Source organism: Phalacrocorax aristotelis, chromosome 3, assembly GCF_949628215.1.
Source record: "Phalacrocorax aristotelis chromosome 3, bGulAri2.1, whole genome shotgun sequence".
NCBI classification, from domain to species: Eukaryota; Metazoa; Chordata; class Aves; order Suliformes; family Phalacrocoracidae; genus Phalacrocorax; species Phalacrocorax aristotelis.
The window spans coordinates 3,729,643-3,748,773 of NC_134278.1; the positions used below are offsets into that span (position 1 = coordinate 3,729,643).

At 48.4% G+C, this 19,131-nt stretch overlaps 2 protein-coding genes across 2 annotated transcripts; one reads left to right on the top strand and one right to left on the bottom strand.

The window, feature by feature from the left end:
• The first annotated feature begins 357 nt into the window (after positions 1–357).
• LOC142055695 (small basic protein 1-like) lies at positions 358–1,699 on the top strand. The gene is made up of 2 exons (XM_075089815.1): positions 358–978; positions 1,466–1,699. Exons 1-2 carry the CDS (start codon positions 921–923, stop codon positions 1,594–1,596), a joined length of 189 nt encoding a protein of 62 aa, XP_074945916.1. The 5' UTR covers positions 358–920; the 3' UTR covers positions 1,597–1,699.
• An 8,658-nt stretch (positions 1,700–10,357) lies between these two features.
• On the bottom strand, positions 10,358–11,791 carry LOC142055696 (cygnin). The gene is made up of 2 exons (XM_075089816.1): positions 11,734–11,791; positions 10,358–10,491 (listed from the first exon to the last, which is right to left on the bottom strand). The coding sequence occupies exons 1-2, from the start codon at positions 11,789–11,791 to the stop codon at positions 10,358–10,360; spliced, it is 192 nt and encodes a 63-aa protein (XP_074945917.1).
• Positions 11,792–19,131: the final 7,340 nt, after the last annotated feature.

Below are 19,131 nucleotides of genomic sequence, written 5' to 3' on the forward strand. Positions count from 1 at the left end.
TGCACATTTGGGGGAGACCCTTGAGGACCCTCACTGCCAGTGCACCGGACAGGGATGGATGCACCCTGAAAACTATTCCCCGTGATGGATCTGATGTCCCGGTATCGGCCATTGTGTCTGTGCCTTGCAGACAGTGCTTATCAGACCGGCAGCCAGCCTTAACTCCTGCACCTCTGGGGAGCCGCTCTGCCGCCAGCAGTCCCGGCTGGCGCTGGGTCGAGCAGAGCTGTGCCCGGCAGCTCTGCACATGCTGGCGGCAGAGTCTGAGCAGCCGGATCTGGGGCAGGGGGAATTGCCCCCGCGTGTCCGGGTTGGTGAAAGTGGCCGGCGAGCAGCGAGGAGAAGCCTGTTGGAGCATGGACCTGGCTGCCAAGTGTCTTCAATACTCAAAATGGACTTGAGGGCTCCTGCAATACTCAAAAACTCAATTCTGATTCAATGTCCATACTACAGTACCTGAAAAAATAGAGCCAGCACTATCCGAGGTGGGGAAGCAGGAAATCAGCTAAGGGGAAGCTTTTAAAAATCCCAGAAAAAAAAAAATAAAACAAAATAAAGCAAAACAAAATCCCAAGTTATTTAAAAAGTTTAAAAAATGCTTATGCCCGCAAACATGGACATAACAATGTCCATTCTTATGTCAATGTTATGTTACTGCGATGGACAATAACACACACAGTTATTGCGATGGACATCACAAACAATGCTTTGTGAGTGGGACCAGCGGGTCGGGGTGACATTGCACACGCCAGCAAGCAAACAACGCCTCTTTGGAGATGGGTTGCTCAAGTTTCCCCTCCTGCTGTGCCACTTACGGCAGGAGTCCCTCTATAAAACCCAGGCCCTCCAAGGTCCCCCGCTGTGGCCACCTCAGACCCACTTTGCTCCCAGCGTGCTGAGATCTCCACTGGCCTCCAGGCATGAGGGTGCTTTGCGTGGTCTTTGCTGTGCTCCTGCTTTTCTCCTTGGCCACCCCAGGTAAGACAGCAACTCATGGAGGAGCGAAAGCAGGGCTGACCCCAGAGGCTGGGAGCACGGGTGCCTGTCACCCCTCTGGGCTTTGTGCCTTGGTGTGGAGGGAGGTGGTTCATCCCACCCAGCTTTGGCAGCTGGCTACCTGCAGTTAACTCTGGCTGATGATTTACCCAACCTAGCTTGCACAACCGATTTGGGATGAGATGAATGCTGCACTGCCAATGCCTGTCTCTTGTGCTCATGCAAAGGGATCTTGCCAGCAAGGTGCAGTACTGACAAATGCAGAGAGATGACCTTTAAGAGCCCAGAGGTCCCCCAGCTCAATGGGAACTGACCGCTTGGGTCCCATCCTATGTGGTTTTAAACCCAAAGGTACCCTGTGCATCAGTACCACCCTGGAGCCAGCAAGGAGATAAATTTTGGGGCTCTGTTCTCCTATGGTGTCTGACATTTTCTCTTGTAACCCATCTCTCTCTCCCTCCCATCGCAGGGTACGGGCAGTATAAGGGCTCTTGTGACGGATACTGTTCCCACATGTGTGGCAAAAGGGACGAGTGGACTTTCAGCCAGTCCTGTGGGAAGAGGTACTGCTGTATCCCCCCACCCAAAAAGGGAAAATGATTGTGAAAGAGTCCAGCTGTGGAGGAAGAGCAGCACTCGTGGGAGGGTTCCCAGCGCTGTATCCATGGTGTGACAGAGACGGTGTTCACTGCTTTCAAGTAAAGATGGGCAGATATGATTTTTGTGTGCTGTGTGGTTCATTCACCTCCTGGGAGGGCAGCACCAGGAGAGGTTCTGCAGCCAGACCTCCCTGGACAGTGATCACGACACACCCCTGACAGCCCTGGACGTTTCCCACAGCCCCAGACTTGTGACAGCAAAGTGACACACTGGAAGAGAAGAGGCTTTGGGATTTTCCCATTGCTTCAAAGCAGGGTGGTGGCAAAGGCTGGGAGGGGACTGACTGCCTAATATTGTGTCTCCCTCCGCCACAAGCTGAATCCCAGTTTAAAGGGACATAACAGCCCCCAGTGCCCCATAAGTGCCACTCAGCCTCTGCACTGGGGACCTCCCTCCCATTGTAGGGGTAGAGACTGGAGGCAAACAGCCACTGCCTTCACCTTGCACCCCCAAAATCCCACTCCCGGGGTGCCTCTAGAGCATCCTCATCCCAGTGCAGTCACTCAGGTTTCTTGGCCCCGTGGCTGTCCTGGACATGCACAAAGCAGGTGGCTTCTCAGTGTAGCCTATGACCAGATTATTCCCTTGGAGGTCACCGTTAATGGAAGAAAAAACAAGGTGGATTTCTGAGTGTCCCCCTCCGTACCCCCTCCACTGCATGATAAACCACTCACTGCAGGCTTCCTGCAGAGGGGCGGGGAGCAATCTGGTGTTGGGTGGCCCAGACTATCCTGGCAAAGGGCAGCCAGACAAGCCTCAGGAGCAACATTGGAGGGAGAGATGTTTGTGTCAAAAAGGGTCAATTTCCTGACTGGCTCATGGGACAGAGAACAGTCCTGTTTCTCTGAAACCCTCCAGGAAAAAAAAGAATAAGTTTCCAATCATGGGGCCTTTCAAACCCAGAAAAAGGCTACTGTTGGACTGATAGATGCTGCAGGAGAAGAGAGGAGATGCAGACCTCTGCCTTGCAGAAAGATTGTTTAATTTCTGCAGGGGGAAGGTCCGTGTCTCCTCTTTTCTGCAGCATCCCTGGTGGTCAGCAGAGATCTTGGCACTACAGCCAGTACATGGAGTTGAGGGGAAAAGTGATTTCTTCCAAAGGCTAATTTCTGTATTTGTTCCGAACTCGTCCAATTGCCAGGGGAGTCTGAACACACGGTGCCTGCAGGCGTGTCTCTGCTGCCAGCCGGGCAGGTGAAGCCACCCTTCGTGTCTCTATGTACAGCGTAGGGTGCTCCAAGGGGCTTGCTACTGTGGTCCAAATGACTGTGTACCAAGTAATTTAGGGGCAAACAGAAATAACTCACTGAGCAGCCTTATGATCCTTTGTTTTAGGACGTAAGATAAATATGAAATCTGATAACTTTAAAAACTTTATCACTTTAAAGATTAACCAAGGATACAGGAATCCTGATAAAGCTGTGGCGACGGTGGGATCTCTTATGATATTTTTCGTGATAAGAGGAATAAGTCTCTTTCAAAACTGGGTGCGTACTGTGAGATACTGAGCGTGAGGATGTTAACATCCTATGCACAGGGGCTGAGATCAGGCAGGGATAGGCAGCAGGTAAATGTCACACTTGGTAGAGGATGGCCCATCAAGAGCCACAGACTGTTCTCTTCCAAGCAGTAATTTGTCAAGCTTCACCTGACCCCAGATAATAGGATATGAAAGAAGGAAAAGTCACCTAAGACAACCATGTGCTGGTGAGAAGATTGCATAGACACACGGGGTTGAAAGTTTGATAAAATAATAAAAATTGCAAAAGGAAACACTGAATAGCAGCAACCCTTTGCTGTTTTTTTCTCCCCAAGAGAAAAATAAGAATGGTGTGAGGAGAGTGAAAAGAAAAGCCACGTGAAAGTGAATGAACTGCAAAATGGGTTTTTGAAGTGGTGTCTCTCGCTCTGCTGCATCTTCAGCCTTCAAAGTGTTTCTTCAGCTAAAGAAAGTTTCTGACACCAGTAGTTTATTTTGAATTTCCTTTGTTAGAATGACTGTTCCCCCCGGTACTTCCCCTGCATATGCAGCTGTGTAACTTCCTGGGGCACTTTGTTGCAGCCTCTTGGGGAGCAAAGAGACCCTCCAACTGCCCTAAACAACAGGCACGGGTCCTGTTTTGGGGGTTTCAGCCTGGAATTTGACATGGGTTTGATGTAAGGAGATGGGGAGACAGGCTTCCTTCATCTTCAAATCCCACCTCGTTTATTGGTTGGACATGGGATCCCTAAGAGGATCCCTACAATAGAGAAGCCCTTAACACACAAAAGGTGGGGTTTTTCCTAAAAAAGAGGTGGAAGGAAATTGCCTGGCCTCTTCTGCCCAGGTGCCCTGAACGCTATCCCTGCATTTCCCCGCCGCAGAAGTTGCACGTGGTGCAATTTGCGGGTTCATCCACTGCAGCTGTCTCTTCCCTCCACTGACCGCAGAAGCAGGGAAGGCAGACGGACACAGCTCTGTTACACAGAACAGCTGGCATTTCATACGCATACACTTTGTGCTTATATTAAATATGGGTTTTGCTTTTTCACCTCTTTCACAACAGCAGTGCAGCCATCTAACATTTCCACAGTGAAAGGCACTCGAAGGAGGAAAAGCTGTGTCTGCCCTGTCCTGATAGGCAGGAAACGTCCCAAACTTCGCTGGGCCACTCATCTCCTCTTGCGATGGTAGGGCACCCTGCAGATGCTATGGATTCGTCTTCAGAAGCAGTGAGTGAGGAGCAGGGAGTGAGAGACATCGGGTGCTTAGGGCAAATGTTTTGGCTGCAAAAGTGTTGTCTCTGTTGTATGGAAACACTATTTGACTAAGCTGTCTTCACCAAAGGAGAGCAAAAGGCCCCTCTGTGAATGGCATCCAAGTGATGCCTTTGGAGGCAGGACAGAAGCTGAGGAACTAAAAATCTCTTGTAAAGATGGTCAATAATAACAACTTAATTTTGGTAGGGAACTTTCTGACCACAAATCTGTTGTTCCAGGACGAGATAGGAACCATACGGTTGCAAAGAGCACTTCAACCACTCTTATTTACAGAATCCCAGACTGGCTGGGGTTGGAAGGGACCTCTGGAGCTCATCCCGTCCCACCCCCTGCTGGAGCAGGCACCCCCAGAGCAGGGGCACAGGGCCGCGTCCAGGCGGGGGGTGAATGTCTCCAGAGAAGGGACCCCACAGCCTCTCTGGGCAGCCTGTGCCCCTGCTCTGGCACCCGCACAGGGAAGGGGTTTGTCCTCATGTTCAGGTGGAACCTCCCGTGTTCCAGCTTGTGCCCGTGGCCCCTTGGCCTGGCGTTGGGCACCACTGAAAAGAGCCCGGCCCCATCCTCCTGACACCCGCCCTTCAGGTATTTATAAGCACTGATGAGATCCCCCCTCAGCCTTCTCTTCTCCAGGCTGAGCAGACCCAGGTCTCTCAGCCTTTCCTCACGAGGGAGATGGTCCAGCCCCTGATCCCCTTGGCAGCTCTGCCCCGGCCTTGCTCCAGCAGTTCCCTGCCCTTCTTGCACTGGGGGGCCCAGAACTGGCCGCAGCCCTGCAGCTGTGGCCTCACTGGGGCAGAGCAGAGGGGGAGGAGAACCTCCCTCGCCCTGCTGCCCACACGCCTTTTCATGCCCCCCAGGACACCGCTGGCCCCCTTGGCCCCAAGGGCCCGGTGCTGGCTCATGAGTGCTTTCACACACAGTGAAAGCAGCAGGAGAGAGGTATTGGTGATGACATGTGTGAAAGAAAAAAAGTAAAAACGGTAGGATTGTGCTCTGGTGTCTGAGAAATCTGTGATAACAGACTGACATTATGAGAGAAATAGCCAGCTATTACACCAACAAGAGGCTAAACCTTCCTCTTGGCATCAGGAAGCTAAGCATCCAAAAAAAGACAAGCAATCAAATGCTATTGCATACATGGAACATGCTTGTGGCAGTTTCAGGCTTTCAGAAGAAGGATGAGCAAAAGTATAGAGTCTTAAACAGTAACCCCCGACATCACGCGTTTTACAGCATCATCCTGAAAGTGTGATGCACGTTGGATGGCGCTTTGGGTATGAAGGTGCAAGATAAGGTTGGAAGACACAGTCCCATCTTCCCAGAGTAGAGCTCTGGTACAGAGGATCCCAGAAACTCATCTTGGAGGGGATTAGTTGCCCAGAAGTTAATTTCATGGCCGAAGGTATCCAGGTGTGAACAGACATCCAAGAAAAAGAGAAATCTTCCCTAGTGTGGTCAGTCATCGTCACTGCTAAAAATATGGTCTCTTTCTAATTTCAGTCTGTTCATTTTATAAATTCTAGCTATGCCAAGAAGCAGATTTATATCCTGGAAAGCACCTTTTATTGGAGAAGTAGCTGAATATTTATACCTTATGAAGCCAGTACTGATAAATTACTTGATTACAGGGTTCTCATACATTTACAGGGAGAAAACACCAGCTACAGGCTCACTGACCTAGCAGTAGGAGACAAAGACATACATGATTTCTCAGTACTGCCTTTGGCATGCTAAATAACAGAGAAACAGCGCTCAGTTCTGACCAACATGCTGGATTTGGTTCAGAGTTTTACCCTGGGAGAGCCACTCTGCAGCACAGACCATACGGTGCTTACACTCCACATCGTTGCAGGAGCAAGAACGGATGGAAAGGTCACTACTTTGTGCTTAATTGCAATAAGGGAGCTACTTAAAATGGAGAAATTGTTTAAAAGAAGACAAAAGGGACCATTAAAAGAATTAGATCTTTGCAAAAAGATTCTTTGCAAGTACCGTGGGAGCTATTTAAGGCCACTGTACTGGAGACTAAGACAAAATGTATGACACCTATTAAAAAAAAGCCCTGAGAAAGAGGAAGAGGAATAGGTCATAGCAGAACAGTGGGATGAGGGACATTGTTAGAAAGAAGCAGCTGAAATTGTGTCCGAACATGGAAAATAGAAAAGATAATAAACTGTGCCTGACAACGTGTAAAACACAATAAGGCAACTCAGCAGAGAATGGCAGGAGGATCTTGCAAAAGGCAAAGAAACCTCTTAAAATAGGCCTTTTTCTTCCAAACAGATTAGGAACAGGAAGCCTGATGAAGAGTGTGTAGGGCAGGAGATGGTCAGAGCAGTAGAGCTAATAAAAGATAAGGCCACCCCATGGAAGCTAAACGAAATATTTGGAGCTGTGTTCACCTTGCAAGAATCCCAGAATCACAGGTCGGAAGCTGAACTCTCCTTTGTGGGAACTCATCAAAGGACTTGTCCTAAATGTAAAGGAGGTGGAAGAGAGGAAATAAGCAGCAACACATCACCAGCAGCCAGATCTTTTTTCCCCAAAAGTCCTAAGAGAATTCAAGGATGAAATAGCTGCCCTCCTGACCGCAGTGTCTGATCTATTGCTTAACAAAGATTTACTGTGGGAAGATGTGGAGATGCTAATGTTATGAAAAATACCAGCTTAAAAGGTCCTACAGGATTGTAAGCCAGGATTGTACCAGTTATAAATGTAATAACATGGGAAAAAAACAGAGGAAAATCCTTTCCTAAAAACCTGCTAGTTCTCCCTGAATGAGACAGCGGACTTGAGGGCTAGAGAGACTGGGGTGCAGGAGGCAAGGACTAGCGCTATGGGGCTCTAGCTGCAGGAGAGGGAGGTCACAGGAGCACTGCGGGGGGGTCACTGTTGGGGCTACAGTTGTAAATTTGATCATAAAAGATCTGGAAAAGGGGTTGAATGGGAAGATGGCAAAATTCGCTACTGGCATTGTGTTGTTCAGTGTAAAAAAGGTGATGGCTGCGGAAGGAGCTCGCTGGTTTGAGCGGCTGGCTTGCAAACTGGCTGATGAAATTCAGTGCAGATCGATGCAGAGTGATGCACATAGGAATAATCAAATTAATTTTATACGTGGAATGAATGACTCTATGTTGGTTATTTCATTGCCCAGTAGAGACCGGGAATGCACGTAATTAGGAAAGGAAGAGAGAGGAGAGAACAGCATCATCACACTGTATTGCTTGATAAATCTTGGGAATTTTAGCCAGCAATTTTGGGACCCTTTCCTTGCTTTTTAATTTTCCTGTTTCAACGAGAAGGTGTTCACCTCCTTTTAATGACAGCTAACACCCCCATGCAAGAAGAGGGAAGAGTTGGAGGCACCGAGCCTTGTATGTGCCATTCAGAGAGTAAAACCTGAGATCTGATGAGCCTTCAGCCTCCCCCTTTTTGGGGAAGCATCAACTAGAAAAAGCCCTGATGGGTCATTGCTTTGCTATTTATACAAACTACACTCAACCAGAAAGGTCCACGTCCCGATGCAAAAAAAGCCAGTGCAGACTCTGCCCCAATTGCTGCCTGCGATTAGACGTAGGTACGAGTGACAGAGAAGCAGATGGGCATATTAACACGAATCATTGGACCAGACATTTTCATTATGCCTGGCGTTCCTCTTTCTTCCGGGGCAGATGTACTGACTGTCACTACAAGAAAAGACAGATCTTTATAATATATAGCACCAGACAATATGGTAACTCCAGATTTGTGTGGAAAGTATTTTTTACTGCTCTATGCAGCTTGTTTCCTTTAAAATGTTTCTGCAGAAGTCATCATATTTCACTGAAAATAAGATATAAAGGAAAGCAGTGGGGGAAAAAAAATCTTACAAACAAGATTCAATCTATTATCACCCTGCAGCTTCCAGAAACAGGGCTCAGAAAAAGACCTTTTCTTTTGGAGCTGCAATTTATGATGCTGTTTTAATTGGTATTTATCATAATTTCTCAAATTACTCTAGCTGCCAGATATGAAAGACAGAGGGTTTTTCCTAAAATACCTGTCCTTTCAAGACATGGAACACCACGAAATCTTCACATGAGAGGGGTGAATAAATGACTGCACTAGTGTGACGTGGTTTTAGATTAAAAACAACAGCAATTCATGATCACTTCATTATTCCAATCCTGTGACTATGTAGGCTATAAATACAAGGGTATTCTGCTTCGTCACTGAAAAATATGGTTTCTTTTCCAGATTTGTCAGGACCCCTGAGAACCCCAAGTCTTAAGGCTCCTCACTTTTTTTTTGCTTTTCTTACTAAATTCACCAGTCAAAGAAAATGTATGAGAAGGGAACTACAGATGATGCCTGAGGAAGGATCCTCTGCTGAAATAGTGAGAATTTCCACAACGACTTCAGCGAACGAAGACCCATGGGTGATTCGAGACTTGCAAAATACTTGGGCTCACGTACACCAAATCAAGCCCTGGATCAGTGGCACAGAGAACATCCTAAAAGAGATTGACAGTGGCCTAATTTTACAACATGAAGAACTACAGTTTCTCTGGAGTTGCTGAGAAGGTGTTTTGACAACACCAAAGTTCACTGGGAGGTCAGAGCTGAGGCTGCCAGAAATGCGTTAAGTTCCCCAAATTGTTCCTCTTCTAGGAATGACCGTGTGGGAAAACAAAGCAGGCAGTTTGCAGCCCCTTTTCTAGCCTGAAATCTGCTGCAGAGATTTTGGTTGTGTGTTTCCCTTCACTTTCCCATTTATCCCTTCCCCATCCAAGGTCCACAGAGGCCATGGGAAATGGCATTGCCTTTATTCAAGCTGGGTAGGTATTTACTAGAAGAGAAGGAGGTGGAAGCTCGCCACAGGCCAGTGTGGGTTTATCATGCTTGCAGGTAGCTCCTTGAACACCTTCACCAACCGCTGGTCATACTGGTTGGTCTCTCAGTGCTCCCTCTTAGGTCCCTCTATCTACATTTTTCACTTCCACCAATCCCTGCTTTGTTTCATTGTGTTCCCTTACAATTTGTGGGTTTCTCCAACGCTGTGAACCATTCTCCCCACAATCCAAGGACACCTTCTGACACCGCAAGATTTCCGTAGACTTGCACATGACCAGCACTCATGAAACCACAGCTAGGATGCAGGAACATGAAACAGGACATCATTAAAAGGACATGTAGATAATGACTCTATTTTCCATAGGGATGGTACCAACGGTGACTCCATAGGCTGAGACAGATGAGGGTGGACATAATCATTGAAGGAGAAAAGGCTGCTGCAAATAGTCCCTTTACAGACCCTACTAGGGCTGCTGTATGCCCACAGCAGGCACCTGTGAATGACTTCAGTAGATGCTCTTGAAGGAGGTTTCAGCAGAGAAGCTTTTGGGAACCTTTCTAGAAAAGGTTTCCGGGAGATGCTGAAGGGAGCGTGAAATACTGCACCCAGCCATTCCTGCTCATTACTCAGTCCTGGGAGCAACAGTCTTGCCAGGATCTCAGATGGATACCAATTTTTTGAGTCCCAGCTCTGAACCAGGCTCCCTGCCACACATGAGACCTATGGGCTTTGCTCTGAGGCTCAGTGGGGAAAGGGACACCCAGGAGGGTGATATTCCAACCAGAAATTTTTCTTTCACCATTGGCTGAATTCACTGGGGGAAACAGAGAGGAAAACTCCGTATGTTTAGCACTTTTGCAACACATTTTGTGCAAAAAGAACAATGAGACATGGTGCTAATGGGCCTTTTGGGCTGGGCTTGGAGAACCCATCCTAACAGGATCATGGGGACACAAGTAACGACACTGCACACACCAGAGTTGCATCTCCTTTTTTTCTCTTTTTCTTTATTGAAAGGAGGGGATGACAATTGGGTTAGACAGTTGAGAAGCTGCTCCCAAGGCCACCACGCTGCCTCCTCTTCCCCAGAAGCTTCCTCTTCAGCTCCTATTTCCCCTTCCAGCCGGGCGGGATGCAGCAGTAGTACTTGCAGTCGGCGGAGAAGGACCACACGTCCGCCTTGGTGCACTTGCTGGAGCAGTAGCCCACCTTGGGGCAGTGTTTCCTTATCTGCCCGTAGCCTGCAAGGGGGAGACAGAGGGAGAGCGGCTGGGTCAGGACAGGTGCCTCTGTGCCCCACCGCCGTGCCCTCCATCACCTCCAGGGATAAGTGTGGCAGTGGTCAGAAGGACGAGACCCTGCTCGTAGGGAGGTCCTGCCCCATCCTCCCACGCGTCCATGCTCCTGCCCAAGCCCAGCCCCAGGGCAGGAAGGGGCCTTGAAGAGCGCAAGCCTGAGAAACCCTTTGTGCATCCCTCTGCCCCCAGCTGGTGACTACAGGGCCAGTTGGTGACACAGGTGCAGTTTGGGAAAGACGCTCCCAAGGAGAGCAGATTCCTTGCCCGCATTGAGCGATGCCCCAACAGCAAAGTTCATAAAGGTGCTCGCCTACGCAAGACTGCACAGACGCCTTGCACCTCTCCTTTAGGGACAGGATCAGTGTTCTCAGAGCAACACAGCAAAAGCAACACCGAAGTAGTTTCAAACAATTGAGTTGGTGTTCCAAAAAATATGAAGGATTTCACAGGTGGCAGTTCCTGTGGTGACCAGAAATCTGACCTGCATGTGTTAAAAGAGTTTCAAGTGCCAAACACTAGGCACTAGGGTGGAAGACTGTTGGCCTAAAATACCTGGGAAATGGTGTCCAGAGTGCATGGATATTGGGCTGGGAACCCTTCTGAGCCCCCAATCCCCTTTAGTTCATTGAAGAGGGAGGCAAGAACCAGAATTGGAGAGATATCTGTCATCACTGCACATTAAAAATGCAAGGGAACAGCACCCTGAAGATATACTCCTGACCTGGTTTGACACGAAATGTGGCATCATCTGAGCAGATGATCCAGGAGGCTCTGAAAAAGACATCCAGCACTCACTTGGTACTCCATAGCTAAAGTAGTTACACCAGGGCCCAGCTCACCTTGATCTAGAAGGTGTCAAAAATGTCTAAAACATCCTAAATGTGCCTCTTGCAGTACTTTAAAGTGATTTTTCCTTTGAAAACTGTTTTGTCTGCACATGAACATAGAGCCCCATTTAAGACAACCTGAGGTAACCAAGTCATCTCTGCATTTGCAGGAGATCAGCACCCATCTGCATACCCGAAGGACTAAACATATTTATGTGGGCAACAAAATCACAGCCTTTAAAGCCAATGGAGACCACATTTGCTCAGGCTGCCTATCAAAATATGGCCCACTGACCCTCATCACTCTAGTTCTCCCACCGTTGCTCAGCTCACCTTCCAACAAGCTTCACCCTCTTACCTGGGACAGCCAAGGAGACCAGCAGGAAGACAGTGAAGACAAGGTAGAGGAACCTCATGGCTGGAGTTGAGCTGGGATCTCCGCAAGGCTGGAGAGAGGAGGGTTGGAGAGGGCCTGAGCTGGACGCTGCTGAGTGGCAAGGCTGGGGATCCTCATATTTATAGTGCCTTCCTGAGCAGAGAGGACGGTTCTGGGGGAGGTCCTGTTGCTCACGGGACTGCTCATGGTTCACCGCACAGCACAACCACTGGCCCCTCCACCTTGCACCTGGCTATGTTGGCAAAACTCTGCTCTCCCCAGATCTGGTATCAATATCCAATTCAAATGAAAACCATTGAGTGTGACAGGAGCGAACGGTGAGTAGATAGATCTGCTGGGGCAGAGGGACCTCACAGACAGCAAGATCAATATCAAAGGGCTTCAGGTCTTTCTCAACCATTGGCAGGGATGCAACTGCATGCAATAGGGCTGAGCCATGACCATGATGCACCAATAACTCTCCCTCCATTGTCTAGACCTGTCACCATGAGGGGCTGGACAAGCTGAGAGAGGGCCCTGGTGTGAGCAGCCTTGTCTTGGGAAGGACCTGATATCTGTGTATCATCCTCTTGGGAACCACGACTGCAAAATCCCTCTGATAAATTTAGCAAACACCACGTTCAATGTAGCGTGTTCTGTTGTCCCCTCTCACCCCACTGATGGCAGGAGCACTAGAGCTGAGAGCCTTTTCCCAGGAGCCTGGATGAGCCGACCACTTGCAGACACTTTGATCATCACTTCTTCCTCACAAACCCTCCAGACAGCTCTGGGGTCTCAAGCGTGCTTAATTTCTGGGATGGAGATAGACTAATAGAATCACAGAATCATTAAGGCTGGAAAAGACCTCTAGGATCATCAAGATAGCCTGATTCCTGCTGCCATGAGAGCTCTGATGCCAACAGAAGGTTATTCAGAGCAGTGAAATGAAAGCTGACTGCAAGGGGTCTGAAAGGCAGAAGGATCTCAGCACCGAGCGGCAGCGTAAGCAGATGGCAGACAAGACAAGATGGCAAACTTACTTTCACCTTCCAGGAAAGAGGTGCTTCCAAAGAGCACTGCAGAAAAAAAAAGCCACCTCAGTGTGCAGAGGCAGTCAGAAAGGAAATCTGAGTCTTGGGATTTGCCAGAGTGAGCACTGACAAAAATCAGTGCATACCTGTGAGAGTTTCAAGGGAACTTCATGCTGCACACTGTGCACACTGCTGGTGTCCGTGTCTCTGCACACGTAGAGTAAGACAAGAAGAGGTACAAAGGATGGTAGCAAGGATGGTGAAAGCTGAGGACTTATTTTCGGACAGTGAGACAGTAACTATACTGAGACTCTTCCGCCATAGGAGGAGACAAGTATGTGGGGAGATGTGACAGCAGTGCTAAAACTCTAAGTGTTATAAGAAAGAGAGAACTATGGTTTTCCCTTTCTCATAACCAGAGATGTACGAGATGACATACAGAAGTACGATGCACTGAACAAATAAATAATTCTTTCACACTGCATGCAATGGGATGCTTCAACTCATCGCCATGGATATCATGGAGGAAAATATTGTAAATCCGTTCAGAAAGCAAGGAGGGCAGTCAATCTAACTTTTAAGTTTGCTCTGCTCTGAGCAGCTGGCTGGACCAGATGACCTCCAGAGCTCCCTTCCACCCTGTGTTATTCTATACTTCCATGAAATCCATAAAAACCATTGAGGGGCATTAAGCACATGATACGGACCCATATCCAACTCAGTAAACTCCAAACCTCAGACTACTGGAATTGGACGGGTTTCCAAAAACACGCTGCTGTATTTTTGCCATGTTCTTCCACCCTTCTAAGCATCAGCTATTCACCACTGTCAGAGTGAAGACATTCGGCTAGATCCGTCCCTGCTATGCAGGGAGCAACGGAGCTGGGGCAGGGTCTGGAGCACAAGTGTGCTGGGGGGCGGCTGAGGGGGCTGGGGGGGTTTAGCCTGGAGAAGAGGGGGCTGAGGGGAGACCTTATCACTCTACAGCTATCTGAAAGGAGGTTGTAGTGAGGTGGCCGTCAGCCTCTTCCCAAGTAGCAAGCGATAGGATGAGAGGAAATGGCCTAAAGTTGTGCCAGGGGAGGTTTAGATTGGATATTAGGAAAAATGTGTTTGCTGAAAGAGTGGTTGAGCACTGGAACAGGCTGCCCAGGCAAGTGGTTGAGTCTCCATCCCTGGAGGTATTTAAAAGATGTGCAGACGTGGTGCTTGGGGACATGGTTTAGCGGTAGAGTTGGCAGTGTTGGGTTAACAGTTGGACTTGATGGTCTTAAAGGTCTTTTCCAACCTAGATGGTTCTATGATTCTATAGCATGATTTACCCTTCTGTGGCTGGCTTATACTAATAAATAAACTGTGCTGAAGCCTGACACAGCAAGCTGGCTGTCCCCATCGGTAAGTTTTTAGGACAGCCCTGGCCATGCTTTTTTCCAAGGCCACTTGACACTTTTGTAAATACATTTCCCACAACACTTCATGTGTCTGTATAGGACAGGTATGATTTCCAAGATGACTGGGATGCAGTCATCCTGCTTTGAGTGGAAGAGAGTTTATCACTACGGATGCAGCAAGGTTATGGCCTCAGGACCGTGGAGTGGGCCCTGGTGCTGTTCAGTTTACCAACAAAGATGCAACCATGATGATTTATTGTGTGTTGTTACCAAAAATGTGTGGAACTGTAGATATCCTCAGGGTCACTGCTCCACATCCCCCAGGCAAAGCTCCTTACAAGTCTAAATCATCCCTCTCAGAAAGTTGATAAGCCTCTTTGGGAATAACTGGCCAATAACTGGCGTCCCCCACATCACTTCCCCTCCTTCAGGACACTCATCAGAGATGGTGTACTGTATGCAACACTGAACGGTCACCCCTGCAGTTTCAGCCCACTGTTTCTCATCTGGACCACCCTACTCATGGGGAGCATATGATTCCCTTCCTATGCACTCTTTATTCCAGATTTGTGGGGCATCATAGCTCCCACGTACTTTTTTTCCCATCACCATGATCTCAGTTCTTCCAGACTTTTGTTATAGATTGCATTTTCTTGGTCCATTAACCATCTCAGCACCAGGCTCCCTCCAACTATTCCACCTCATCTTGAAGTATGGTGCCCTAAGCAGTAAACAGCACACTCCCTGCAAGTCTAGCAGTTTGGAGTAATACATGGATTAATTTAAGCGCCTAACAAGTGATAACCTGTTGGGTTTCTTTAAAAAGAATGCTTTCTGCATTTTCCATTACAGGATGACATGTGCACCTTGTTACCCACTGCAGCCCCGCACCTCTCCTGCAGAATCACTGCATTGCCAGATATTGCTTGTTCCACCTTCTCCACCAGTTGTTCCTGCCTTTTGCAAAAAAATGCCAATCACCAGTGTCCCCCAACATGCTGCAGTCCCTTTCAGACTGCTATTTGCAGATTCAGTAAGAACAATCTTTATTCCATTATGCCGTTCGTTAATGAGGACCCTGGGTAGTTCAGGACTCAGAACAGCCTTCTGAGATGTCCTTCTACCATCACCATGGTAACTGGAAATTTATTAACTCCTGTTCATACACAATTTTTCCTTAATTTCCTTTAGGCTATGATCAATACGGGGGGGGGGGGGGGGGCAGGGAACCAAAACAAAACTGAGACAAAGTACCCAGCCAAATGCATGGGATGAAAATGTGAAGGACCACATTTCGGGGAGACCCTTGAGGACCCTCACTGCCAGTGCACCGGACAGGGATGGATGCACCCTGAAAACTATTCCCCGTGATGGATCTGATGTCCCGGTATCGGCCATTGTGTCTGTGCCTTGCAGACAGTGCTTATCAGACCGGCAGCCAGCCTTAACTCCTGCACCTCTGGGGAGCCGCTCTGCCGCCAGCAGTCCCGGCTGGCGCTGGGTCGAGCAGAGCTGTGCCCGGCAGCTCTGCACATGCTGGCGGCAGAGTCTGAGCAGCCGGATCTGGGGCAGGGGGAATTGCCCCCGCGTGTCCGGGTTGGTGAAAGTGGCCGGCGAGCAGCGAGGAGAAGCCCATTGGAGCATGGACCTGGCTGCCAGGCGCCTTTGTGAGTGGGACCAGCGGGTCGGGGTGACATTGCACACGCCGACAAGCAAACAACGCCTCTTTGGAGATGGATTTGCTCAAGTTTCTCCTCCTGCCATGCCACTTGTGGCAGGAGTCCTTCTCTAAGCACCAATGTCTTATCTTTGTTTTTGATGAGCATTGTTCTTTGCTCCCAGCACACCAAGACCTCCCCTGGCCTCCAGGCATGAGCATGTTCTACACTGTTTTGCTTTTCTCTTGCTTTTCTCCCTGCCTGCTCAGGTAACGCAGCAGCTAGGAAGCTGGAGAGGACAGAGAGAGCTGGGAGGTCAAAATTAGGAATTACCACCTTCAGAGTCTTGTCTGGGCAACCTGCAGTGGGACAGTTTTGTATAGTGTCCAATGGCCATAAATTTTGTATGTTCAGATTGCCAAAGAGTAGACTGGAGAAGGACTTCCCAGCCTCTCATCTGTCACCCATTTACCCCCTTTCCAGATTTCTCCATTCCTTCTCTCTTTTTTATGCCTCCCCCAATTATCTGCCATGATATGTTCATGCCCTCCTAGCAGCCTCCTTCATTCTTTGCTTTTTCCCTTTGCTCTGCACTCCATCTCTGTCTTGTTTTTCTTGTTTTTCTCGTTTGTCGTAGTGGTCACATGACCGCTACAGGGAAATAAGTCCGCTCATTTCTGCAATTGACCATTCATAACCTTTTAAAATAAGTAATTCCATTTACCAAAATTTTGAAGGAAAAAAAATCATTATTCTTATACTAAGCAGCTTCTTCTTTTCTTGGCAAGGAAGTGTTTTTTTTTTTTCATATGCAGAGTTTATTTTATAGATATTGAATGTGTATTTTCCTATAAATGTTCAACAGGGAATCCCTCATTCAAGCTATTCACATTTGAATTCAAACAAACACCACCACTCACTGCTAGTGTGGGCTCAGCACACGGAGCTGCAGTGTTTGTGTGGATTCACCTTTTCTGGATGCAAAACAAACAGCTATAATTTCCTCCTTTGAGGAGGAAATTGAGGCACAAGGACCAGAAAGGATGAGTCTGGATGAGTCTACAGATACACGAAAGAAGCCAGTGCTGGGAGATGCTGAAGCACTCTGCACCACAGGAAGAACAGCAGAGCTGGAGAAAAGCCAGCAGAGGAGGGCAAGGATCTTTTATGTCTCTTCACAAATCATATTTTTTACTGTATTTCACTGTATTCCTGCTCCAGTGAAGGCAGATGCAATGGATGCAGCTGTAGAAAGTGGGTACCTTGACAGCTCTTTAAAACTACAGAGGAATTACCCAGTAAATTAAATAGTTATGGTCTTTGCTGGTTTAAGCTAGACTCCTTATTTTTCACCCATATTAAATTATGTTGGGCACATTTTCAAGGGAGGAGGGCAGTAAGAAAACTGTCCTGACCTACCTACCCCATCGTACCCTATCACCATTCAAGGGCATCAGATACCTACGAGCTATCTGTGAGAACCTTCCACTGTAAATTTTCATATGAGCAGATAAAAGTCCTCACCTAGTTCTTCCAACAAGACCTGACTTGATTCTGTGGCTCCCTTTTCACCTGCTCTAGGTTCATTTAATCCAGAAGAGGGAAAGACAAGGGGGTGAATGGCTCAGGTAGCGAGGCAGCCAAGGGTACTGCCATCTCTTGACTCCTCTCCTCTGGCTCTTTGCAGTTGAAAACTTGAAGCCAAGTCCTTGGCAAGTCTAAGTCAGCTGAACCGTGTGCTGTGCAGCAAGGAGATGTGAAAAGGAGAACTTAGCTGTGGAGGCAAGGATGTTTGCAGACTTGATTCATCTTGCGATCTGCATTTCTGCTGAGCTGCTATGAACTAAACAGCATCAGGACCCATGTCCTGGTCCATAAACCAGCTAGTCTGGTTTGGCCATGACCATGATATTAAACTATAACAGCTTCCAAAACTGTGTGGTTCTATCCAAAATGCCTACTGGGCATGGTCCTTGGTCCATGGTAACTCCTGAACTTGCACTTGGGATTTGGTGAAACTGGGGCTAGTTGTCCTAGAACACAACAGCTCCTGGGACTGTACCAACCGTTTAGAAGTACAACACGGTTTAAACTAGAGTATGGGTGCACCCTAGGGTAACAGGATCACAACATCTCTAAGTACTAGAGAAAGAAGGAGGAGTAAAAATAATCAGATTTTTTGGACTTCACAAGACACGAAGTGGCACTCTTGGTGAAAATTTTCCCTGGTGAACAGTATCCAGTCATGAGTTGAAGATCTCCAGGAAATGAAGACATCAACATATCTATTGTTAATTACTCTCACTCTTAAGAACTTTCTTAAGCTTTCTTTCTAAGTTTAGTCTGTTTAAACAAGACAGGGCTGCATTAAATCCTGGGCTGCATGAAAAGGCGTGTGGGCAGCAGGGCGAGGGAGGTTCTCCTCCCCCTCTGCTCTGCCCCAGTGAGGCCACAGCTGCGGGGCTGCGGCCAGTTCTGGGCCCCCCAGTGCAAGAAGGGCAGGGAACTGCTGGAGCAAGGCCGGGGCAGAGCTGCCAAGGGGATCAGGGGCTGGAGCATCTCCCTCGTGAGGAAAGGCTGAGAGACCTGAGTCTGTTCAGCCTGGAGAAGAGAAGGCTGAGGGGGGTCTCATCAATGCTTATAAATATCTGAAGGGTGGGTGTCAGGAGGATGGGGCCGGGCTCTTTTCAGTGGTGCCCAACGCCAGGCCAAGGGGCCACGGGCACAAGCTGGAACACGGGAAGCTCCACCTGAACATGAGGACAAGCCCCTTCCCTGTGTGGGTGCCAGAGCAGGGGCACAGGCTGCCCAGAGAGGCTGTGGGGTCCCTTCCCTGGAGACATTCACCCCCCGCCTGGACGCGGCCCTGTGCCCCTGCTCTGGGTGTGCCTGCTCCAGCAGGGGGTGGGACGGGATGAGCTCCAGAGGGCCCTTCCAACCCCCACCGGTCTGGGATTCTGGGATTCTGTGAAAAGGAAGCATCAGGAGGTTATGCCTTCCTCTGTTCAGTTAAACAGTAATTTTTGGCATATTCTCTCTGTGAAGATATTTGTACCCTGAACTGGATCACTCCCCAGGGCAAAGCTTTGATAAGCCACACTGCTTCGTCTCCTTATCTTTCCTCAAGGTGAATTTTCCTCCATTTCACTATATAAATTCACATCTTTTTCCAAAACATGTTCTTTCCAGTAGCATCACCAACCACAAACACTCAGTTCAATGTGAGTCAGCAGGGTATCCTTGCAGCAGTGAAGGCCAACTGTGTACTGGACTGTCCCAGCAAAAGCATGGACACCAGGT

Coding starts and splice junctions, on each gene's coding strand:
- LOC142055695 (XM_075089815.1), top strand. CDS start 921: ATGAGGGTGCTTTGCGTGGTCTTTGCTGTGCTCCTGCTTTTCTCCTTG. Junction 979..1,465: donor TTTCTCCTTGGCCACCCCAG/GTAAGACAGCAA, acceptor CTCCCATCGCAG/GGTACGGGCAGTATAAGGGC.
- LOC142055696 (XM_075089816.1), bottom strand. CDS start 11,791: ATGAGGTTCCTCTACCTTGTCTTCACTGTCTTCCTGCTGGTCTCCTTG. Junction 10,492..11,733: donor GGTCTCCTTGGCTGTCCCAG/GTAAGAGGGTGA, acceptor TCCCCCTTGCAG/GCTACGGGCAGATAAGGAAA.